Source organism: Theropithecus gelada, chromosome 15, assembly GCF_003255815.1.
Source record: "Theropithecus gelada isolate Dixy chromosome 15, Tgel_1.0, whole genome shotgun sequence".
NCBI classification, from domain to species: domain Eukaryota; kingdom Metazoa; phylum Chordata; class Mammalia; order Primates; family Cercopithecidae; genus Theropithecus; species Theropithecus gelada.
The window spans coordinates 107,489,809-107,511,328 of NC_037683.1; the positions used below are offsets into that span (position 1 = coordinate 107,489,809).

General features: G+C 37.0%; 1 protein-coding gene across 1 annotated transcript in view; it reads right to left on the minus strand.

The window, feature by feature from the left end:
• The window catches only part of ANKRD18A (ankyrin repeat domain 18A), a 51,144-nt gene that overhangs the window by 11,580 nt on the left and 18,044 nt on the right, over positions 1-21,520 (minus strand). The window contains exons 9-13 of the mRNA XM_025359519.1: positions 20,061-20,134; positions 14,158-15,072; positions 12,422-12,571; positions 6,345-6,457; positions 4,005-4,134 (exon numbers count right to left, since the gene is read on the minus strand). Of these exons, the coding sequence (XP_025215304.1) occupies positions 4,005-4,134; positions 6,345-6,457; positions 12,422-12,571; positions 14,158-15,072; positions 20,061-20,134 (1,382 nt within the window). The remainder of the gene's footprint in view (positions 1-4,004; positions 4,135-6,344; positions 6,458-12,421; positions 12,572-14,157; positions 15,073-20,060; positions 20,135-21,520) is intronic.

Here is a 21,520-nt window from a genome sequence, read left to right on the forward strand (position 1 = left end):
TTTTCTTGGAATGAGTTAAACTTTTTATTCCAAGAATCCTCTAGTAAGCTAGAAAGCAGAGCTGTGCATCTCTGTTTCAGTCAAAGGAGGTCAATACAGAAACTGTGGTTTCTGAGAATGCAAGATCTGCACCAAGAAAAGGATTAGCCACAGTGCTACTCAAGAGAACCAGCTACCACGTGGCAAGAGGATCTGCGAACTGGAAGATGATGACTTCACTTGGTTTCCACTGAGGAAAGCTGGCAGCTCAGACTTAAACTTCTCCTTCCTGGATGGTAAATATCTATGGATGATTCTATGAATTATAATGAATTAGTAAAACATAATGCACTAAACAGTAGACTATGTCTGCAGATCCTGTGACCAAAATTTACTGAAAACGAAACTATAGAGGGAGGCACTGGATAAGAGACTAAAGGTTTAAATGGAGAAAAAAAAGAAAGAAAGTGTGTCTTGTAAGCCTGACTTGCCATTGTGTCTTAGAGTAAGTAAGGTATAAGCTGACCACAGACTCCTTTGAGACACAAAAGGTGAAGTTAAAGATATTTCACTACATTTAATTTTTATTATAAGACAACTGGTAATATGCAACATGATTGAAAAAAACCTTTTCATTAAATTTGATTTGGTCCTAGTATAAGAATAGACATAAACAAACTAAGAATTGATAATCTAAAAATAAGCCTGCACATTTACAATTGATTTTATACAAGGTTAACAAAAAAACAGAATGGGAAAAGAATAGTCTTTTCAATAAATGGTGTTGGAACAACTGGGTATACATGTGCAAAAAATATATATATAAAGTTGGACTCTCACCTAATACCGTATCTAAAAATTAACTCAAAATAAAACAGTTAACTGTAACAGCTAAAACTGTAAAACTCTCAGAAAAAAACATTGGTATAAATCTTTGTGACTGCATTTGGCAGTTTTCTTAGCCTTGACTCCAAAGCAAAAATGGATTCAATGGACTTCAAAATTGAAAACTGCTGGGCCTGAGAAGACAGTATCAAGAAGTGAAAAGGTAAGACACTGAGTAGAAGAAAGTATTTGAAAAGCATATATCTAATAAGGGACTTACATATATAGGATATAGAATTCATAAATAATAAAATAACCCAATTTTAAAAATGGGCAAAGATTTTGAATAGATATTTCTGCAAAGAAGATATAAAGATGGATAATAAGCACATTAATAGATGCTTAATGTAATTAGTCATTAGGAAAATGTAAATCACAACCACCTTGTGGTACCACTTCACACCACAGGATGAAATCTTTGTTCAATAAAAAAGAGAAAATAAGTGTTAGGAAAAATGTAAAGAAATTAAAACCCTTATCCAATGCTGCTGGGAATGTAAAGTGGTGCAGTCACTTTGGAAAACTGGTAGCTCCTCAAAAAGTTAAGCATGAAGTTATCATATGACCCAGAAATTCCAGTCATTAATTATATACTCCAGAAAAATAAAAACATATGCAAGCACAAAAACTTATACAGCAGCATTATTAATAAAGTCAAGAAGTGGAAAGAACCCAAAGGTCCATCACCTCATGAATGGATACATAAAATGTTTAATGTATCCATACAGTGGAATATTACTCAGCAATAAGAAGAAATTAAGTACTGATACTGATAGAAGCAGGAGACAGCAAAATGCCTAGGCAGATACAGCACAGTCCCCAGAGAATCTCCAACCAGGCCCACAAGTGTCTACACCAGACAAAACATTTGGTGCAGATAAGGGAACCTGCACAGGGTTTTGCCTGGACATGCCAGCAGCGGACCAGAGGCCCACATGCACTGGGGGGTTGGGGTGGAGCCACCAGGAATTCACGCCTTATGCAGAGGAGGAGCCTGGCCTTTTCAGCTCATGTGTGCTGGTCCTGGTATTCAACTGTGAGGTGGAAATCTGATTGCAGGACCCTTCTCTTTGCTGAGAGCTTCCCTTTCACTTAATAAATTCTGTCCTCCTCACCCTTCAATGTGTCCACGTGCCTAATTTTTCCTGATCATGAGAGAAGAACCCAGATTTAGCTGAATTAAGGAGCAAAAACCCTGCATCAATACCTGCTATAGCACAGATGCATCATGAAAAATTATGCTGAGTGAAATAAGCCAGTCACAGTAGACCACTTGCTTTTTATTTCAGAGGCTTATAGGCAAATCTATACAAAGAAGGTGGGTTGTTCCCTAGGGCTGAAGGAGGAAGGGAAAACTAGAGAAGATGGCTAAATGATGTGGGGTTTGTTTTTAAGGTGATGAAAATGTTCTAAAATTGATTGTAATGATGATTGCATAACTCTCTGAAAATACGAAAAGTCAATGACTTGTATATTTTAAATGAGTGAATTGCACGGTGTGTTAATTATTTCTCAATAAACCTGTTGCACCCCAAAATTTATTTGATACTAGTGATCTGGAGACATGGGCTGCTTGGTTTCAGATCACTGGCCAGGGTTCAAGACATAAGAGAATCAACAGCATGTCTTATAAGATGTATAGAATATATATATATATATATATATTTTAAAGTATCCTTTTTATTAGCATCAAGTCTGTAAAATTAAATGAAAAATCTTTCACTGCTTAAAGCACTGAGAGATTTATATTGAGGAGAAAGACCTTGTATTCTTTTGCCCCAGTTTCTATCTAAAGGGTCTGGGAATCACACCCTTCAAATTATCAAATCTCATCAGACAGGTTTTATTAACTCTTATGATGTGGCTTACTTTCTAACGTGATTCTGGTACAGCATCACAGAGAGAAGAAGCTGAAAAAAATCAAAGTATTTTACCCCCAGATATATATATTTTTGACATATTTTGAAATGGCTATTGCAGGACCAAGAAATTGAAATGACCGTACAAAGCTGTCTTCTGTGGGGGAAACTGCATCTGTAAGAAGTCTTCATTAATGTAGTCCAATCTCTCCCGTTCTAGGTCTTCCCAGATCTAGGGAAGATTAACTAAGAGCCTGATGCATTTAAAGTCTGAAAAGATATTTTTACCCTCTATTTTCTCTGAGGGCTGCCAGCTATGAGGCTTTGTCTACATAATAAGAACCTTAACCTCCGTAACCACCTTATCTTAATTAAGGCCTTCCTTTCTACCTATTTCCAGTTTTAGACAACAGATTTTCTTTACCAATTGTCACCTAAAGAATCCCCAAAACCCACCTATGACTTGTTAGCCCCTCCTTTTTGATGTCCCACTTTTAGGCTGAGCCAATGTCTGCCTTCCTCATATTGATTTATGATTTTCCCTATACCTTCTGTCTGCTGGAAATGTACAAAACCAAAACCAAACTGTAATCTGACTGTCTCATGAAACATTCTCAAGAGCTCTTGAGATTCAGTAATCCAGGGCCACAGTCACCATATTGGCTCAGAATCAACCTCCTTAAACATATTATGGCTGAATTTGGGTTTATCCATCATTAATATTTCCCCAAATTACATAATTTTAATCCCCAAACTGATTTAAAATTACCTTATGTTGGAATATAAATTATCCTATTACAAAGATACATGTATTTGTATGTTCATTGCAGCACTATTCACAATAGCAAAGACATGGAGTCAACCCAGATGTCCATCAATGATAGACAGGATAAAAAAAATGTGGTATATATACGTTATGGAATACTATGGAGCCATACAAATGAGATCATGCTCCTTGCAAGACATGGATGAACTTGAAGCTGTTATCCTCAGCAAACTAACTCAGGAACAAAAAACCAAACACTTCATCCTCTCACTTATAAGTAGGAGCTGAATGATGAGAACACATGCACTTGGGGTGGGGAACAACAAACACCTGGGCCTGTTTGGGTCAGGAGGGAGAGCATCAATATTAATAGCTAACACCTGCGGGGCTTAATACATAGGTGATGGATTGATAGGTGCAGCAAACCATCATGGCACACGTTTACCTATGTAACAAACCTGCACGTCTCGCACATGTAATCTAGACCTTAAGATAAAATAATTATTTTTAATTACCTTCTGTTTTAGCTTCTTAAACAGAATATCCATTTTCAGTTGATCTGTATTTAAGTCTCCATGGCAACTGAAGTCTTCATTTCCAAATACATTTAACATATTTATTGTCATTTCTAGGCATTTCTTATATCTGCAGAAATGTACAGAAGTAGTAAGTCAAGTATTTGTAAGAGTAAATATTTAATAATTGTTTAAACAGATATTATGTTATGGCATATCAAAGAAACAAATCTATAAACTATGATCCTCTCAGTTTCAACTGAACATAGTTTGAAAATATTCTATATGAAATTATAATCTTAGATAAATAATATGAACAACAATTTTATGGCATACATAGCAGGTAAAGTGATACAATAGCCATAGTTTTTTTTGAGATGGAATTTCACTCTTGTTGCTCAGGCTGAAGTGCGATGGCGTGATGACGGCTCACTGCAACTTCTGCTTCCTAGGTTCAAGTGATTCTCTTGTCTCAGCCTCCCAAGTAGCTGGGATTACAGGCATGTGCCACCATCCCTGGCTAATTTTGTATTTTTAGTAGAGATGAGGTTCACCATTTTGGTCAGGCTGGTTTTGGACTCCTGACCTCAAATGATCTACCTGCCTTGGCCTCCCAAATTGCTGGGATTACAGGCATGAGCCACCACACCTGGCCTAACCATACAGTTTTTTATAAATAAACTATTCACATCCATTTTGGTATGCTAAGATAAAATGACCTATTAGTAAATATACGCCATAACCCAGAGATGAGTAACCAAGATAAAAAAAAGTAAAACACATACATGTTTGAAAAAGACACAAAAATACATTTTGATATCTGTTGACCACAGTCTATAACAAGAAAAAAAAGTACACACAAAAAGCATCAAGAAGGTCATTCAATGTAGAGAAAGAGAAGTAAGGAAACATCTTTAATATCTGAGTTGAGGAGAAAAAGAAAACAGGCAGTTTTAGAAAAAAGGAAAGGTGGAGACAGATATGTGATGATTTAAAGATTTTGAAGAAGAGATCTAGAGATCTTTACTGACATAATCCAACAAAATGAAAGAGATACAAAACCATGTAGAGAAAGGCAATGACAGAAAAATGTTGAATAGAATCAGAGAACCAACTTAAGTGCTCAGTAAATAAATAGAAAACTAGCTGTGTTCAGGACTTCAAAGACACATTCCATTTTTTTTTTTTAAATCTGTGATCAAAACATGAATGCTCTTTTACTCTTTTTCTTTAGGTTATACATATATTTATACATATGTATAATTTATTTCTGTAAAACAAAAGTTTAATAAGATGTATACTTCATGTATACAATGGAGGTACGCATGTAAAATGAGTAAATTTCCATGATATGTTTTATATCTAAAAGCAAAAGAAAGAAGCAGAAACCAAATACAAGCTATATATCAAGATAAATTTTGATGTTAAAGAATGACACAAATAGGTCTTAAAAAAATTTGAATGTAGCAGAGAAGAACACTGTAAAAGGAAGAAAAGATGACCAAATACAGCAAAAATATCTTCAGAAATAAAAATTCAAACTAGGTCATGAAGAGTGCACTTGACATCACATGCCCAAAGCATTGTCATTATTGTTTTCAAAACCATTAAAGAATACGTTGCCAAGCACAATGGCTCATGCCTCACTTTGGGAGGCCGAGGCAGGTGGATCATGAGGTTAGGAGTTCGAGACCAGCGTGACCAACATGGTGAAACACTGTCTCTACTAAAAATATAAAAATTCGCCGGGCAGGGTGGTGCACTCCTGTAATCACAGCTACTCAGGAGGCTCGGGCAAGAGAATCACTTGAACCCAGGAGGTGGAGGTTGCAGTGAGCCGAGATCGTGTCATTGCACTCCAGCCTGGGTGACAGAGCCCGACTCTGTCTCAAAAAATAAATAAATAAATAAGTGTAATGTTTCGGCATTCAAAAAAATTTGGAGATTGCATTGTTTCTTTTTTTTCACATATTTTTAATATGAATGTTTTCATCCCAACTTCGCCATAGCACTTAGCTGACTTCTGCCCCGTTTCTCCCCTTCCATTGGACTCTGTGACACATGGTCTCATCCAGAGATCTATTTTTCATCAGTTATTGTGTTTTTATACTGAAATTTGATTTTTTAATAATTCCAACAAAAAAGTGCAAGGGTCATGGACCCCTGCTCACATGCCTATAAAGTTGTGTTGTAAGTTTCTGAAATACATTTTAAAATACAATTCGTTTAATTATGAAAATGCAGACATAAAATGAATTTGTATCTAGGTTTTAGTCAAGTAAAGTTAGAGTTAAATCAATTAATAAATGGTTAAAATGTCCTACAATATGAAAACCATACCCAGTTGTCTCTTCTTCTAATTTATGATTTTTCTTTCTTATTTGATCCACATTATAGTACAGTGATGATATTAACTCAAAAAGTTTTCTGAATTCTTCATGTTTTTCTTCAGGCTTGAAAACAAAGGGGTTAAAATTATTTTTGCAAAATCTAGACCCCTCTTTTATCTTAAAAATATTATTTCTCATAAGTTGACGAATAATATGTATTTAGGCAGGTATATAAAGTGCGTTTTATAAACCTGATGCCAATAAGGACAGATTTCAAAAATAGTCATTTTCTTAAAACAGCTAAAAATGATTCACACTTTCATCATTATCTTTTCTGAAATTTAAACTGCCAAAAATGTTTGTTAAAAATGAGAATTTTTACACATAAAATACTAAGGGTTAGTAAAAAAAAAAATAAAGGTAGCTATATTTACATTTTAGTTTTTAAAGATGCTCTAGAAACATTGTCATTAATAGTTTAAGATATTCCAAGTTAAATTACATCTTATTAAGATGATTTTTAGAAAACTCTTACTAGTTCCCATTACATTTTTGATCCTCATCTATCTTCAGGCTAAGCTAAATACTGTCATCCTCTGTACGTATTCACCTGTGGGTTTTAGTCTTTCCATGTCTCTTTACCATTTCTCTTTAAACAAAGTTTATTTTTTCTATAATAAACAATAACTTTTGTCTAGTTTTTGTGGCTTTTCTATTATCCTGTTTCTCCCCTTCCATTGGACTCTATGACACATGGTCTCATCCAGAGATCTACTTTTCATCACTTTGTATACTGAAACTTGAGATAAACCAGTGTATGGCTCTTTAGAGCAAAACCTAGATAACAGACATCTGGGTTGCTTGGCAAACGTCATGTGTAATCCTGAGTTATGAACCTGTCACAATTTAATTAATTGTTCTGCTCTGTATCCGTGCTTTCACACCACTCTAACTGTAAGCCTGCTTCAAGCTAGCCCACCCTCTTTTTGAAGTGTGCATAAAAAAAGTCAAGTGCTGTCTTTGTTCTGGGCCCAGTTTGTCAAAAGTTGAGTCCACTGGACCTGAATACACTCAATAAAGATATCCTCCCGTATATACCTCAAAGTCTGTCTCTGGTCCTCCTGATTCCACAACAGCGCAATCTCCACTCACTGCAACCTCCACCTCTCGGGTTCACGTGATTATCCTGTCTCAGCCTCCCGAGTAGCTGGGATTACAGGTGCCCACCACCTCACCCAGCTAATTGTTTGTATTTTTAGTAGAGATGGGGTTTCACTATGTTGGCCAGGCAGGTCTTGAACTCCTGACCTCATGATCCGCCCACCTCGGTCTCTCAAAGTGCTGGGATTACAGGCATGAGCCACCATGCCCGGCTGCTACTCCTCTTTTTAAATTCTCTCAGAACTCCTAAAATCTCCAAAGGTTAACCTGGATTCCCTAATATATATTTCCAACTCTGACCTTTTTACTGAGGCTTCTTCCTTCTAGTACACATATTGTAGACAATATTTTCAACCACACACTCATACATTGCTACCTGGTGCAGATTACTTTTGTAGATAGTGAATCTTGTCTGTTTTATGTTGATTCTTATTGATGTTACTTTGAATATAGTATTATTTTCTAATCTTGAAGGGGGGCTGTCTCACCCTGAGGATATTGACCAGTATACTTTGTACTTTTTCCTTCTTTTCTTTTCTTTTTTTTTCCTTTTTCTTTGGATATTGACCAGTATACTTTGTCCTTCCTTCCTTCCTTTCTTTTCTCTTTCTTTCTTTCCCTTTTTCTTTCTTTCCTTTCTTTCTTTCCTTTCTTTCTTCTTCCTTCCTTCTTTCCTTCCTTCCTTCCTTCCTTCTCTTTCTTTCATATCTCTTTCTTCTTTTTTTGACCACTATACTTTGTCCTTTTTTTCTTTTTCTTTCTTTTTTGTTGAGATAGAGTCACAGTCTCTTATCCAGGCTGGAGTGCAGTGGTGTCACGTCGGCTCACTGCAACTTCCATCTCCTGGGTTCAAATGATTCTCCTGCCTCAGCCTCCTAAGTAGCTGGGACTACAGTTGCACACCACTACACCAAGCTAATTTTTGTATTTTCAGTAGAGACAGGGGTTTGCCATGTTGGCCAGGCTGTTCTTGTACTTCCGGCCTCAGGCAATCCACCCACCTCAGTCTCCCAAAGTGTTGGGATTACAGGCATGAGCCATGGCACCCAGCCCTTTTTTTCTTGTATAATAAAACTTTCCCATGAGAATCAGATTATCAATTGTTTGCCTTTGTTTCCTTCTAAAGAATTTCCTTTTCCATAGAGATATGGCATGATGAACATCTTGTTCTACAGTTTCTTTCTGGGGACACTCAACTATATCATTGGGAAGCTCCAGTCAAGTAGAGATCTCCCTTCTTCCTAATCGAGATTCTTCATCTCAAAATGGTGTCCATCAAATGTCTTATCCAGGTAGTCTCTTGCTTAGGAACTCATGAAGTAAGAACCTTCTGGAGAAGTTAGAAGCTATTGACTGAGATGGTTTAAAGCTGTCCCTTATTATATGTTTTACTCCCAAGGCAGACATCACAGTGGCTAATAATTCTATGCCTGATGTCTAAATCAACTCTATGCGAATCTATAAAAAACATTTTATTTATGAGACAGAGTCTTGCTCTGCTACCCAGGCTGGAGTGCGATGGCTTGATTACCGCTCACTGCAGCCTTGATATTCTGAGCTCAAGCGATCCGCCCACCACAGCCTTCCAATGTAGCTGGGATTACAGGCATGCACCACCATGCCTCATCTGTTAAAAAAAATTTTTTTTGGTAGAGTCAGGGTCTCACTTATATTGCTCTGGCTAGTCTCAAATTCCTGGGCTCAAGCACTGTTCTTGCCTTAGCCTCCCAAAGTGCTAGAATTACTGGCATTAACCACCTCACCAACCAGGTGTTCCATGCAATGGTTTGAGAAGCAGTTCTACACAGAAGCCAGAAGGCCTGGGTCTGAATCCCAGCTCTACCAGATACTAGCTGTGTGAACTTGAGAAAATTAATTTTCTGTGTCTCTGGTTCTTTATCTATGAAATGGAGAGAATAATACCATCTACTTCACTGGGATGTTGGGAAGATTAAACCGGGGACTGACATGAAGCACTTAGAAGAGTACATGGTGCATGGCGAGCTACAGATAAGATTTGCTTAGAAGCACTTAGAAGAGTCCATGTACATAGTGAACTACAGATAAGATTTGCTATTAGCATGGTAATTTTTACTTTTTTATATCTTGACAATTGTACACGTTAGGCAGGTGGCATTCCAATGGGAGTAGTCTCCTATAGCTGCACTGAATCATTCTTCACACCACTGAAAGTGGCAGCAAATGGGGAGCGCATAATTTATAGCTTACTTTTCTCTCCATATGACTCAGTGGGCAACAGTCATGTACGTAGTACAATGTAAACAGCACCTCCTGGATTGAGTAGTACATAACCGACATGAGCAGCAGAGACAGGCTGAGCCACGGAGCTGAAAACCCTGGACTCTATTGCTAAATCAAGGCTTCTGAATCAATTCCCTCCCAGAAGCTGTTGCTGTGGCACTGCTTTCACGAGTACTCCGCTGAGCGCTCGGATTAAGGGGCTGTGCTATCATTCATCAGACAAGCTGCAGCCAGAACTGTTCAGCTGACAAACTGGCAACCATCCAGAAATACAGTTTTGGCTACATAGTGAAGGAAGGCAAATTTAGATTCTTTTTTCATACTGAGAAAAACATGAGCATTTGATTGAACAATTCTCCTTTATTAGACTAATTGGTTTTAATTTCATATTTAATTGCTAAAAATACACTTAGAATAAAAGACTTACTGTGTTAATGTCTCAAAGAAGAAATAACTGGTATGGTATATTTTGTTCTATGCTAAAAGCTGCCAAGCTAAAATATTTTCAATTTATACAAGGATAGGTGACATGCATGTCAGATATTATTTTCCCTTTAAGCAAATTTATGATGAGACAAAATTATCTTCCATTAAAAATAAAAGCCATGTCAAATTAAGGGCTAAGTTATTCTGCAGACTGGGCAACAAGTGCTGAGATGTAAGGTCAGTGAGAATAAGAACAGTCAGAGAAAGCTTCATGAAGAGGAAATTGCCTGCCAGGTCTGAATGAATGAGGCTAGATGAGCAGGAACTGAGAAGGCAGGAAGGACAGCATGGGTAAAACTGGGGCTGACATCTGCCCAATTAACGCTAGGATAAAGTCCAATGGCAGAGAAATAAAAACATACATCCATACAATAACCTGTAAATGAATGTTCACAACAGCTGTTTTCATAATAGCCAAAAAGTGGAAACAACCTAAAGGTCCATCAGCTGACAAATGAATGGAAAACTCGTATAGCCATGAAATAGACTATTATGAGACAATAAGAAGGAATAAACTACTGATACGTGCTACAACATGGATAAAATTCTGAAAACATTCTGCTAAGTGAAAGAGCCAGTCAGAAAGGACTTCATATTGTATGACTCTGTGTATATAAAATATGCAGACCATACACATCTATGGAGACAAAAGTGGACAGTGGTTGCCTATAACTGGGGTAGGTGGAGAGACATGGGGTAGGGGTAGGTGGAGAGACGTGGAGAGGGGTTGCAGTCATGGCTAAGAGATGTGGGGTTGCTTTTCAGAGTGGCGAAAATGTTCTAGCATTGATTGTGCTGATGATTACACAATGCTGCGAATATACTAACAGACACTGAGTTGTACATTTTATTTTTATTTTTATTTTATTTTTTTTTTTTTTTGAGACGGAGTCTCGCTCTGTCGCCCAGGCTGGAGTGCAGTGGCGCGATCTCGGCTCACTGCAAGCTCCGCCTCCCGGGTTCAGGCCATTCTCCCGCCTCAGCCTCCGAGTAGCTGGGACTACAGGCGCCCGCTACCGCGCCCGGCTAGTTTTTTGTATTTTTAGTAGAGACGGGGTTTCACCATGTTAGCCAGGATGGTCTCGATCTCCTGACCTCGTGATCCACCCGCCTCGGCCTCCCAAAGTGCTGGGATTACAGGCTTGAGCCACCGCGCCCGGCCGAGTTGTACATTTTAAATGGTTGAACTGTCTGACATGTGAATTATCTCTCAGTGAAATTGTTTTAAAAATCTCATGGTAGGATCAAGATAATTTTCTCAGCTCTCTATTTTGGATGTATATGCTCTATCAGATCTGAATATTTTTATGCCATTACAGTATATTTTAAATGAAAGGAAGATGAAGGCAATGCCTAACTTTTCAAGTAGTTTGTGAATTAATCTAAAACGTGTGCATTTCAAAGAACAGTATGATGACCTTTCTGTACAAGTTAACCTAGAATCCATGAAATGAATAGGCACAGCTTCTGTGTCCATTCACAAAAGTGAAGAAATAAGACAACTTTCTACAATATTCCATTAAACATTCTCCTGGCCGGGCGCGGTGGCTCAAGCCTGTAATCCCAGCACTTTGGGAGGCCGAGACGGGCGGATCACGAGGTCAGGAGATCGAGACCATCCTGGCTAACACGGTGAAACCCCGTCTCTACTAAAAAATACAAAAACTAGCCGGGCGAAGTGGCGGGCGCCTGTGGTCCCAGCTACTCGGGAGGCTGAGGCAGGAGAATGGCGTGAACCCGGGAGGCGGAGCTTGCAGTGAGCTGAGATCCGGCCACTGCACTCCAGCCTGGGCGACAGAGCCAGACTCAGTCTCAAAAAAAAAAAAAAAAACATTCTCCTCTGACTCAATCTGGCTTGCCTCACCAAGACAATAAGGAAATTATCTAAAAATACTGTTTAACAGGAAAAAAGTCAATTTTCTGTGAGGAGTGATTTATCATTCTCAACTTTCCCAAGAGTAAACATTGTAAGAGAAAACATATGCAACTATTTTTCAAAATGTCAGAACAAGGGCCAGAGTTGAAGAAATAAGTACGTTATAAAGATAATAAAATGGTAATAATCAATTATAATGAAATTACAAAAACAGGCTGTCCACTGAAATTAGTATCCTAAAACACTTTATATTATTCAACCAGCTACAGATTAATGGTCTACATGTTAAATTCCATACATACTTGACTTCCTACTTGAAATAATTTCTTCTTTGAAGCCCGTGTGTCATCCAAATTAATATGACAATGTGATGTACCTTCCAGTGGAGATTCTGACATAGAAAATTTGTTAAGGTGATCAGCCAGTTCTTCTTGAAGTTGTCTCACAATCACCTGATAAAATATTTTTGTTACCAATTTTATAAAGTGCCTTATTATTAAATTATGTTAATATTTAACTCTAGCATACATGCTTTGAAAATTATTACCACACACACAGATTCACTTTCTTTTCCTCATATGTACACATTCTTCTTTATTACTGAATTCAGTGAGGGGCACAGAAGGTGTTATCTTCCTGCCAAATCATTCTCTTACATGACAGATGGATTTAGCCCACTATTCATTCATCTTAGATCCTCAACTCAACCTGAGTTCCTCACATATTCAGTCACCTATTGAAATCCTTCCAACAGATTCCTATCTCAGAATAAAAGTAAAATTCCAATAGCCTTCAAGGCGCTAGGTAACATGGCCTCTAACTCCCTCCCTGACCTCAGCTCCTACATCTGTGTCCCGTACTCACTTCCATCCCATTCTCCATGAACTCTGCCACTCCTTATTAGTCTGAAAATGGGGATTCAATGTCAAACTCATAAATCACAGACAGCTACAAGTATCCTTGTACGGGAAAGAGTTATATCTAAATGATAGCCATTGAGACTTAAAATGTAAATTATGAGCTAATTATTCATAAAATATTCACAATAAATTATAAATACCTACCAGTGGGAACACTATATCGAATTTTTTTTGCTAAAATTTGTGACATTTATTCCAAATTGTGATTTTATAACAAGTAGATGTCTTTAAAATTCTAAGTGGTCAGAAAAACACATAATGTGAGACTGACATATTTTTAGACTTAAGTCACATTGGTATGAATCAAAACAAAGTTATACCAACCAAAATACATAAAAGAGAGAGTCACTAAAGGAAAAGCATCACAAGACACAGCAACAAACTTCACTTCATCTGGGAAATCTAGAATTAAAAGTGTCAAAGCGGCTCACTTAATTGAATCTTAATTTCAAAATACACATTTCAGGTACAAGCATTTCCATTTACCTGCTTCATTATGGTCTTAGAATGTGGCAATATAAAGACATTAAATTTATTATTTCAGTAGTATAAGACTACCTCCCTTATCAACATTGCTCTGTATCTACTAAAATTTCATAGGTGACATAATGTCTTTACTCAAAGGAAAGCATCTGCCAGTTCTACCTTTTATTTTCTGGAAACAAAGTATGTTTCCAAGCTGATACAGTAAACATATTTTTTTGGTTTTGTATTAAAACAGCTTTGTGGAAATATGATTTTTATTAAAACAGCTTTGTTGAAATATGATTTATAGAATTTATCTGTTTTAACAAACAGTTCAAAGATTTTTAGTAAATTTACTGTGTCGTGCAACCATCTCTACAATCCAACTTTAGAACATTTTCATCACTCCAGGACAATCCCTCATGCCCATTAGCAGTCACCACCCATTTCCAGCCCCAGCCCTACACAAACATTAATCTTCTTTCTGTTCCTATACATGTATTTCCTGGATGATTCATGTAAATGGAATTATACAGTATGGTAAACACATTTTCATCTATTTATTTTTATATTGAACTAGGTTCAACATACAGCCAAAATGAAATGCTTAAATTTCTTTCCAGAAGGTTAAAAACAGTTTTCTTCATACTTACTTCTCCTTCTGCTTCTTCTTTTTCATACTGAAACAGTTTTTCTTTTAAATAATTATATTCATTCATTAATTCCATATTTTTTTCTTCTGTAAGATCTTCCTTTCCATTCTCAAGACAGTCTTCTTGGATATTAATGACTATCTCTTTATTATTGCCTTCCTTATAAGCATCCTTTAGTTGTTGTTCAAGCAATAGATTTTCAAGTTCTTGTTGATGTATTCTCTCCTCTAAAGAGTTCTGCTTTCCAAAGGATTGACTTTCTTTAGCTTCCTCATTTGGATGCATCTGCTTCATTTCCTTTAATCGATACTGCGCTTGCTTTAGGTCCATCTGTACACTTTCTAAAGCCAGTGTCTTTTCCCTGAGAGCATCTCTTGTCTCATGAAGCTTACCTTCTAAGGTATTGAACTTCACCCGAGCTTTAGAAAGTTGTTTGGTAAGCAACTCATTCTTATCTGTTAATTGAGAAATATTGGAATCCATTTTTTCATGTACAGAAACATAATCTGCTCTCCATAAAACTAGTTCCAGGTCTTTTCTTTCCAAAATTTCATTGTACTCATTTATAGCAGTGGCCAGGCTAGAATGGAGGGATTCAACTTCAGCTTCTAGTCTTTCTTTGCTGTGTTTTTCCTTCTCCAATTTTGAATTCAGCCTTGTATTCTCAGCTTTCAGTTCATTAAGCTGTTGCGAATACTGGGCCGTTGTTGTTATCATTTCGTCATTGAGTCTTACACTCTTTTCAAAGTTAGCATTCATTTCTGTAATACTTTTAATTTCCTGAATATATTCTTTTTCCTTTCTGAGACTGTCATTTTTTATTGTGTATAATTCCTGTTTGAGCATGGCAATGTCTCTCTTCAACATGTAATTTCCATACATCACATCCTTCTTTCTTCCATAACTTTGAGAATCCTAAATAAAACAAAACAAATTTTTAGCTAGCACTCAACAAAATAACATATCATGGTTATTTCTGAAGTGAAAGAACAACCTGTACATTCATGGAATTAAAAGTTGCTGTAAGTGGATATCAAACTGGAGAAAAAGTTGAAGTAAAACCTTGAACCTTAGCATACATTTCAAAAAGTTCAAAAATTTATTTGATGTCAGGCCGGGCGCGGTGGCTCAAGCCTGTAATCCCAGCACTTTGGGAGGCTGAGATGGGCGGATCACGAGGTCAGGAGATTGAGACCATCCTGGTGAACACGGTGAAACCCCGTCTCTACTAAAAAATACAAAAAACTAGCCGGGCGCAGTGGTGGGCGCCTGTAGTCCCAGCTACTCGGGAGGGTGAGGCAGGAGAATGGCGTGAACCCGGGAGGCGGAGCTTGCAGTGAGCTGAGATTCGGCCACTGCACTCCAGCCTGGGCGGCAGAGCGAGACTCCGTCTCAAAAAAAAAAAAAAAAAAAAAAAAATTAAATTTATTTGATGTCAATGAATCCATAAAACACACACACACACACACACACACACACACACACACACACACTCTAGAGAATTTTTAAGAATATCAGAATTGGAAAAACCTTTCTCTGAATTACAACAAACTCAAAGCATAAAGTTAAATGTTAAAAATTTTGACTAAAATCTTGAAAAAAGAAAATTGCATTTATACTCTGATATCTAACCCAAGAGCTTTACCTCCACATCTATTTGGACAGATAAAATCTCTCAAAGTTTTAAAAGTTCTGTTTCTCTGATCATATTCTATTGTGATTTGACTCAACATTTTTTAGTCAGTTGTAAGAATTACATTTACTAAATCATAAATCTAGACATTGTACTAAGCACTTCTACATACAAACATTGATGAACTTATTTAATCATCACAATCCTTAAAGAAGAGAGGTTAAAAATATAAGCAAGCTGCAGGATTTTCCTCAGGGCTTCTGATTCTACTTCTAGTTCTCCATCAGATCACAGGTACTTCTGTGGTGTAAATGTATCAACACAAAAACAGAAACAAAAAGACACAGGCATAAAATGTGTCTTCTGTCTTTGTCACCTGGATTCTCCATGAAATAGCCAGATTGAGAGGATGTGACATGTAGGGCTTCAGAAACAGAAAAGAAGCTTTCCCTTTTCAGCACTAAGCTATTCTTTTCCCCACTGCTTGTTCTCCTTATTTTTTCATTTGGATCCTGGGATACCAAAAAAGTGAAGGTGCTCACTGAAATGAGGAACCAAAGTTTGCCACAACACAAGGAGCCGAGTCAAACTGCTGAGTTGCTAGTGCGGAATCCTGGAAAATGAGATGTTCCTCAAATTTACATTCACTTACCACAAAAGTTTATAGCTGGAAGATATACAGTATAGTTGTCCACTCTAGCCCCATTATCTACTTGATAAGGGAAGTAAAACCAAGAAATATTAAGTAACTCACTCAACGCTCCTAAGGTGGCATTACCTAGCATTTCGTGGCACCAAAAGGGAAGATACAATTACATGTTGCTGAATTACATAAATTACCAGATAAATGCATTAAATTCATCAAATAAATTAAAGGTGTGACTTTGGCAAAGCAATTTAATGGCTCAGAGGGTGGTGGGAGGCCTCATCTGCTTTTACTTTGAAAGAAAATCTCTAGATTTTTGTCTATCTTTAGAACACAATGTACAGAACTCAGCCTTCTACTACAGAGTCAAATGCTAAATTTTTGGCTGAGGAGTTATGGTACTTATGATAAAATCATACATCTCAAAACCTACCATATTTTATGAAACAACATCATGTAAAAGTCTGATTCAACAGAAACATTGGAGAGTGATGATTTTTTTAAATATGTGAAAGTATATATATTTGTTTCCGAAATTATTTAAAGTGGCCATGATGGAATTATAAGTTTAAACAGTTTGAGTCAAACAGATAAACCTGCATGCATGAAGCACGTTAAACAGACGTCTTTGGCTGGAAATATTTGTTGCAACTCTCAAGGTCAGACACATTTTCATGTCTCTTCTCAGTCATTGCTTCCCTCCCATTGTATTACCATTTTATCATTTAAATAAATGTAACTCATATTAAAATGAATATAGAAAAAAGAATCTAGACATTATTTCTTTAGCAATTTCCCTTATGCTTATCTAGTTCAGAAGGTCACATGGTATATGGTTAAATAATTTTCCCAGCGCATATGCCACTTGGAAGACTCATAGTGAGACTTAAGTTGATGAATGAGCAAAGATTATGGGAATTTTTTCCAGAACTGTTATTTAGATAGCCGCACTAATCTACTTTGACACGTAACTACACATTTAGATAACCCCACTGTAACTATATACATGAGATTTTCTTGAGTAGAGAACCAGAAAGAATCAGATAACTTATAATAAGAGAAGCAGCAAGGGAACCTCTTTCTTTTTATAGTTGAACTTCTTTTCTTCAAAGCCAGGACCTCTACTTGTAACAAGCTCACCTCATGCTTAAGCCTTTGCATATCTTGCTGTAAGTCTTCTTCTAGATATGCTTTTGATGTTCTGTCACTATGTGGTGGAGAATAACTCACATTTTCTAATTCGGGTTTCATGCTTTTATAGATATTAGCAGTGGGACTGTCACATGTGGGTCCCTGAAACACACTTGCCAGTCATCTTCTAAGCTTTAGAAGAGCTTCTAAGTTCCATATGGCTTGTGGAACAAGCGCTGTATTGGTTTTCGGTTTTTGTAAGTGTCTGTAACAGCAGAAATACTGTAGCTTTCTATCCATATTACATGCTTCAATTCTTTGAAGTGAGCAAACCACAAACCAAAAAGACTTTTTGCATCTCTAGACTGAGGCCAATGTCTAATGTCTAATTTCCAATCTGTGGTATTTTGGGTTGTATTTTCTTGTCATTTGAATATCAAACTCTTGGTCTTCTTTCATTTCAGCCATAACTACTGGGTTCCTTAATTTTTCAATTTCTGTATCATTACAACAATTCTCTTTCTTCTTCATCTCTGTGAGAAATGGCGACGTCTGGTTTGTTACAGTTTTTACAGTCTGATTTATTTTCATTTGAATAAAGCTTAGAAGACGACTGGCAAGTGTGTTTCAGGGACTCCGAGTGTAAATGCAATGACAAGACCTGAGTGAGATGGACTCGTTCTGTTCAGGCAATGCCTGGAATACTAGAGAGTTAAGACACTCCAGGTGTATCTGCTTCCTCAGGGATATTATCAGGGATATGATTCATCAGATTACAGGGCACTCCCTTTAACTTTGTCCCTCTTTAGGTTTACAATGTAAAAGCTCTTCCTCAGGACAAACAGTAATTTTGGATTTTTCAAAACTTTCAACAATCTTCAGTTGAACTTTTTTGTAATGAATTTTTTTTTTGAGATGGACTTTCACTCTTGTTGCCCAGGCTGGAGTGCAATGGCATGATCTTGGCTCAACACAACCTCTGCCTCCCAGGTTCAAGCGATTCTCCTGCCTCAGCCTCCCGAGTAGCTGGGATTGCAGGCATGTGCCACCACATCTGGCTAATTTTGTATTGTTAGTAGAGACGGGGTTTCTCCACGTTGGTCAGGCTGGTCTCAAACTCTCAACCTCAGGTGATCCGCCCGCCTAGGCCTCCCACAGTGCTGGCATTACAGGTGTGAGTCTTTGTAATGAATTTTAAAGGAAGTCCTGAATATACAGATATATCGTCTTTATTACAATTTTTACCCAGTTCTGGTTCTTGAGACTTTTTTTTTTTTTTGCAGGTGCAAAAGTGAAAATTAATTTGCTTCTTTTGTTTCTCAGATGTCTTTTCTGACAGGGTGCATGTTTTAAAATTAACTCTAGTCTCAATTAAGTATGAACAAAGAAAAAATAGAAAATAATTAAAATTGAACTGTGAAACTTAATCTATGTTTTACTACCCCTAAGTTACTGGATTATAACTAAGAAGTAAAAAATAATTTGCCTTGGCTTAATATAGGAGAAAAACATGAGTCAGGAAGCTTAACTCTGTTTGTTTGGAATAAACTTAATTCATTATGAATTAAATCTGACAGAAATGGGTTCACAGATGATATGTAGTATTCCACAGGCTTTCTCTCTTCAAAGGATTTTTACCTCAGCATACCCTAAATAGTGAACCCCTACAGTGAATTAATATCTCTGAGGATTAACTAAAGAGTTGGCAAATGCTAAATTATTAGAAGCCAAAATGAATACCAATCAGAAAGACAAGAAAATTTTTAGATTCTACTTCAAATATTGTACTGTAATATGACAGTGTTATCTAGAAAGTTATCTGCTTATATCCAGGTCTAATATATTCTAAGCTCCACTAGTGACAGTGGGTTAAAAAATTTTAATGGCATTTTCTATTTATGTTAAAACAAGAAAGTTATTGTTTGTACCTTGACACCAAAGTCCCTTTCTGGAAGGCATGATTCTCTCAATAGGCAGTTGGGCTGATTTTATGAACCCATCCTCTCCCTAAACATAGACACTGAAGGCAACCAGAAACCAAAAAACAGACGAAGTCTTTAACCTCAGCACTGGTGACCAGCAACATAAAACTGCAAAGTTCGAACCACTGGGAACCACTCCTTTAACATGAGGTGAACTCAGGGGCCATCACTGTCCAATTGTTCATAATTTCTCTTGCTTAGTAATACAACTCCATTTCTGATGTTACCTTCTTTATCATGAAGAAGGTTATAAAAATAAAAGAGCAAAGCGACTTCTGGAAATTTCTGGCCTCAATTCCAAGGGTACAGATAGCTATGAGTTACTACAGACTGTAAGAATATTTTAAATTTTATAACTGGCTAAAATGTTTTAAAATTCAATATGAAATTACGCTCTGTTGGATTCTAAAAGGATAGCCTATAAGGTCACTTCATTTGGACTATGCTATGGTATTAAAGAAAAACAAACAAACAAACCAATAGTAAACCAGAAATTTAAATTGCTATATACCTGTGGCTGTTTATTTCCACTTCTTTCAAGCCTTTCTTGCTTTTCCTCTGAAGCCACTTTTAAGTTGTGTTCTGCTGACAAATCCATATGTTCAGTTAAAATGAATGACTTAGAATAAAGACTATAATCTTTATTAAAATGGATACAAAATAACATACTTTTATTTTATAAATTGAGAGTTTAAATGAAGCTAAATGTTTATTGGAATATTTACATTTTTAAGAAGCACTTCTAATTACCTAAAACTTTAACAAACCACTTGGGGAGACACTAGATATCAGCAGGTTCAAGACATGCAAAAGTCTCAGGGTCACCCACAAATTATTCCACCCAATGTAAATAAACAAAACTGCTGGAAACAAAACAAAATTTTAAAATACAGTGAAAACATATAAAGTAACACTTTACCATTCTCTACTTCATAATAGTATCTTTTAAACAACATGCTAAGTTGTTATTTACTAATAATTTGCAAAATTTTTGTTACTGTTACACCTTTATAATGTACACCCTGTTTTTTACATCTGAAATGTTTTCCTCTACTATTCTGATAAATGTATTTTTGTGTTGTAAGACTCAGAATGTAGGCTGGGCACAGTAGCTCACACCTGTAATCCCATCACTTTGGAAGGTCCAGGTGGGATAACTGCTTAAAGCCAGGAGTTTAAGGCCAGTCTGGAGACCATAGTGAAATCCTGACTCTACAGAAAATTTGCCAGGTATGGTGGTGTGTGCCTGTAGTCCCAGCTACTCAAGAGGTTGAGGCAAGAGGATCCCTTAAGCCCAGGAGTTTCAGTTTGCAGTGAGTCTCGATCATGCCACTGCACTCTACCCTGGATGACACAGTAAGAACTTGTTTCCAAAAACAGAAAAAGAAAAAAGGAAAAAAGGCTCAAAATGCTATATGAAGTCCTCCTTGAATCTGGCTATCTTTCTCCACATACACAGGCTCTCTGTCCTTGGGGCTCCCTTAGTCCATTTTTCTAGTGTCCATTTTTCTAGTGTCACTTCACCATCTGAACTGCGCATCATGTTTTTGCACGTCTATCCCCTTTGTTGCTAGACTGTAGCAATCATCTTTGTATAAAGTCTTTATTTTACTAAATGTTTAATTGAGTTCCTGCTAAGTGGTAGGCACTGGGGTTTAAAGAATGAGAATAAAAGCTGTCAGGGATGGTTTTTCTAGAGATCATGCATGGGCTGAGACTTAGACAGTGAGGTTCACCAGATTAAAAGAGGCAGAGGGCAGGAAAGATAGTACATGCCAGGCAGTGGCAAGAGAGGGAGAGAAGTTTCCTAGAGTGTATGTATTTGTCTACATGAGAGGGATGGTGACGGGGGCATCACCAGCAGCTCAGTAATGCCAGAAAAAGAGGCAGACAGAGAAAGGGCTGCAGATGGAGATTTGGGCAGAAGCCAGTTTCTGAAAGCCTTATATAAACCAACTATTACTGTTGTTT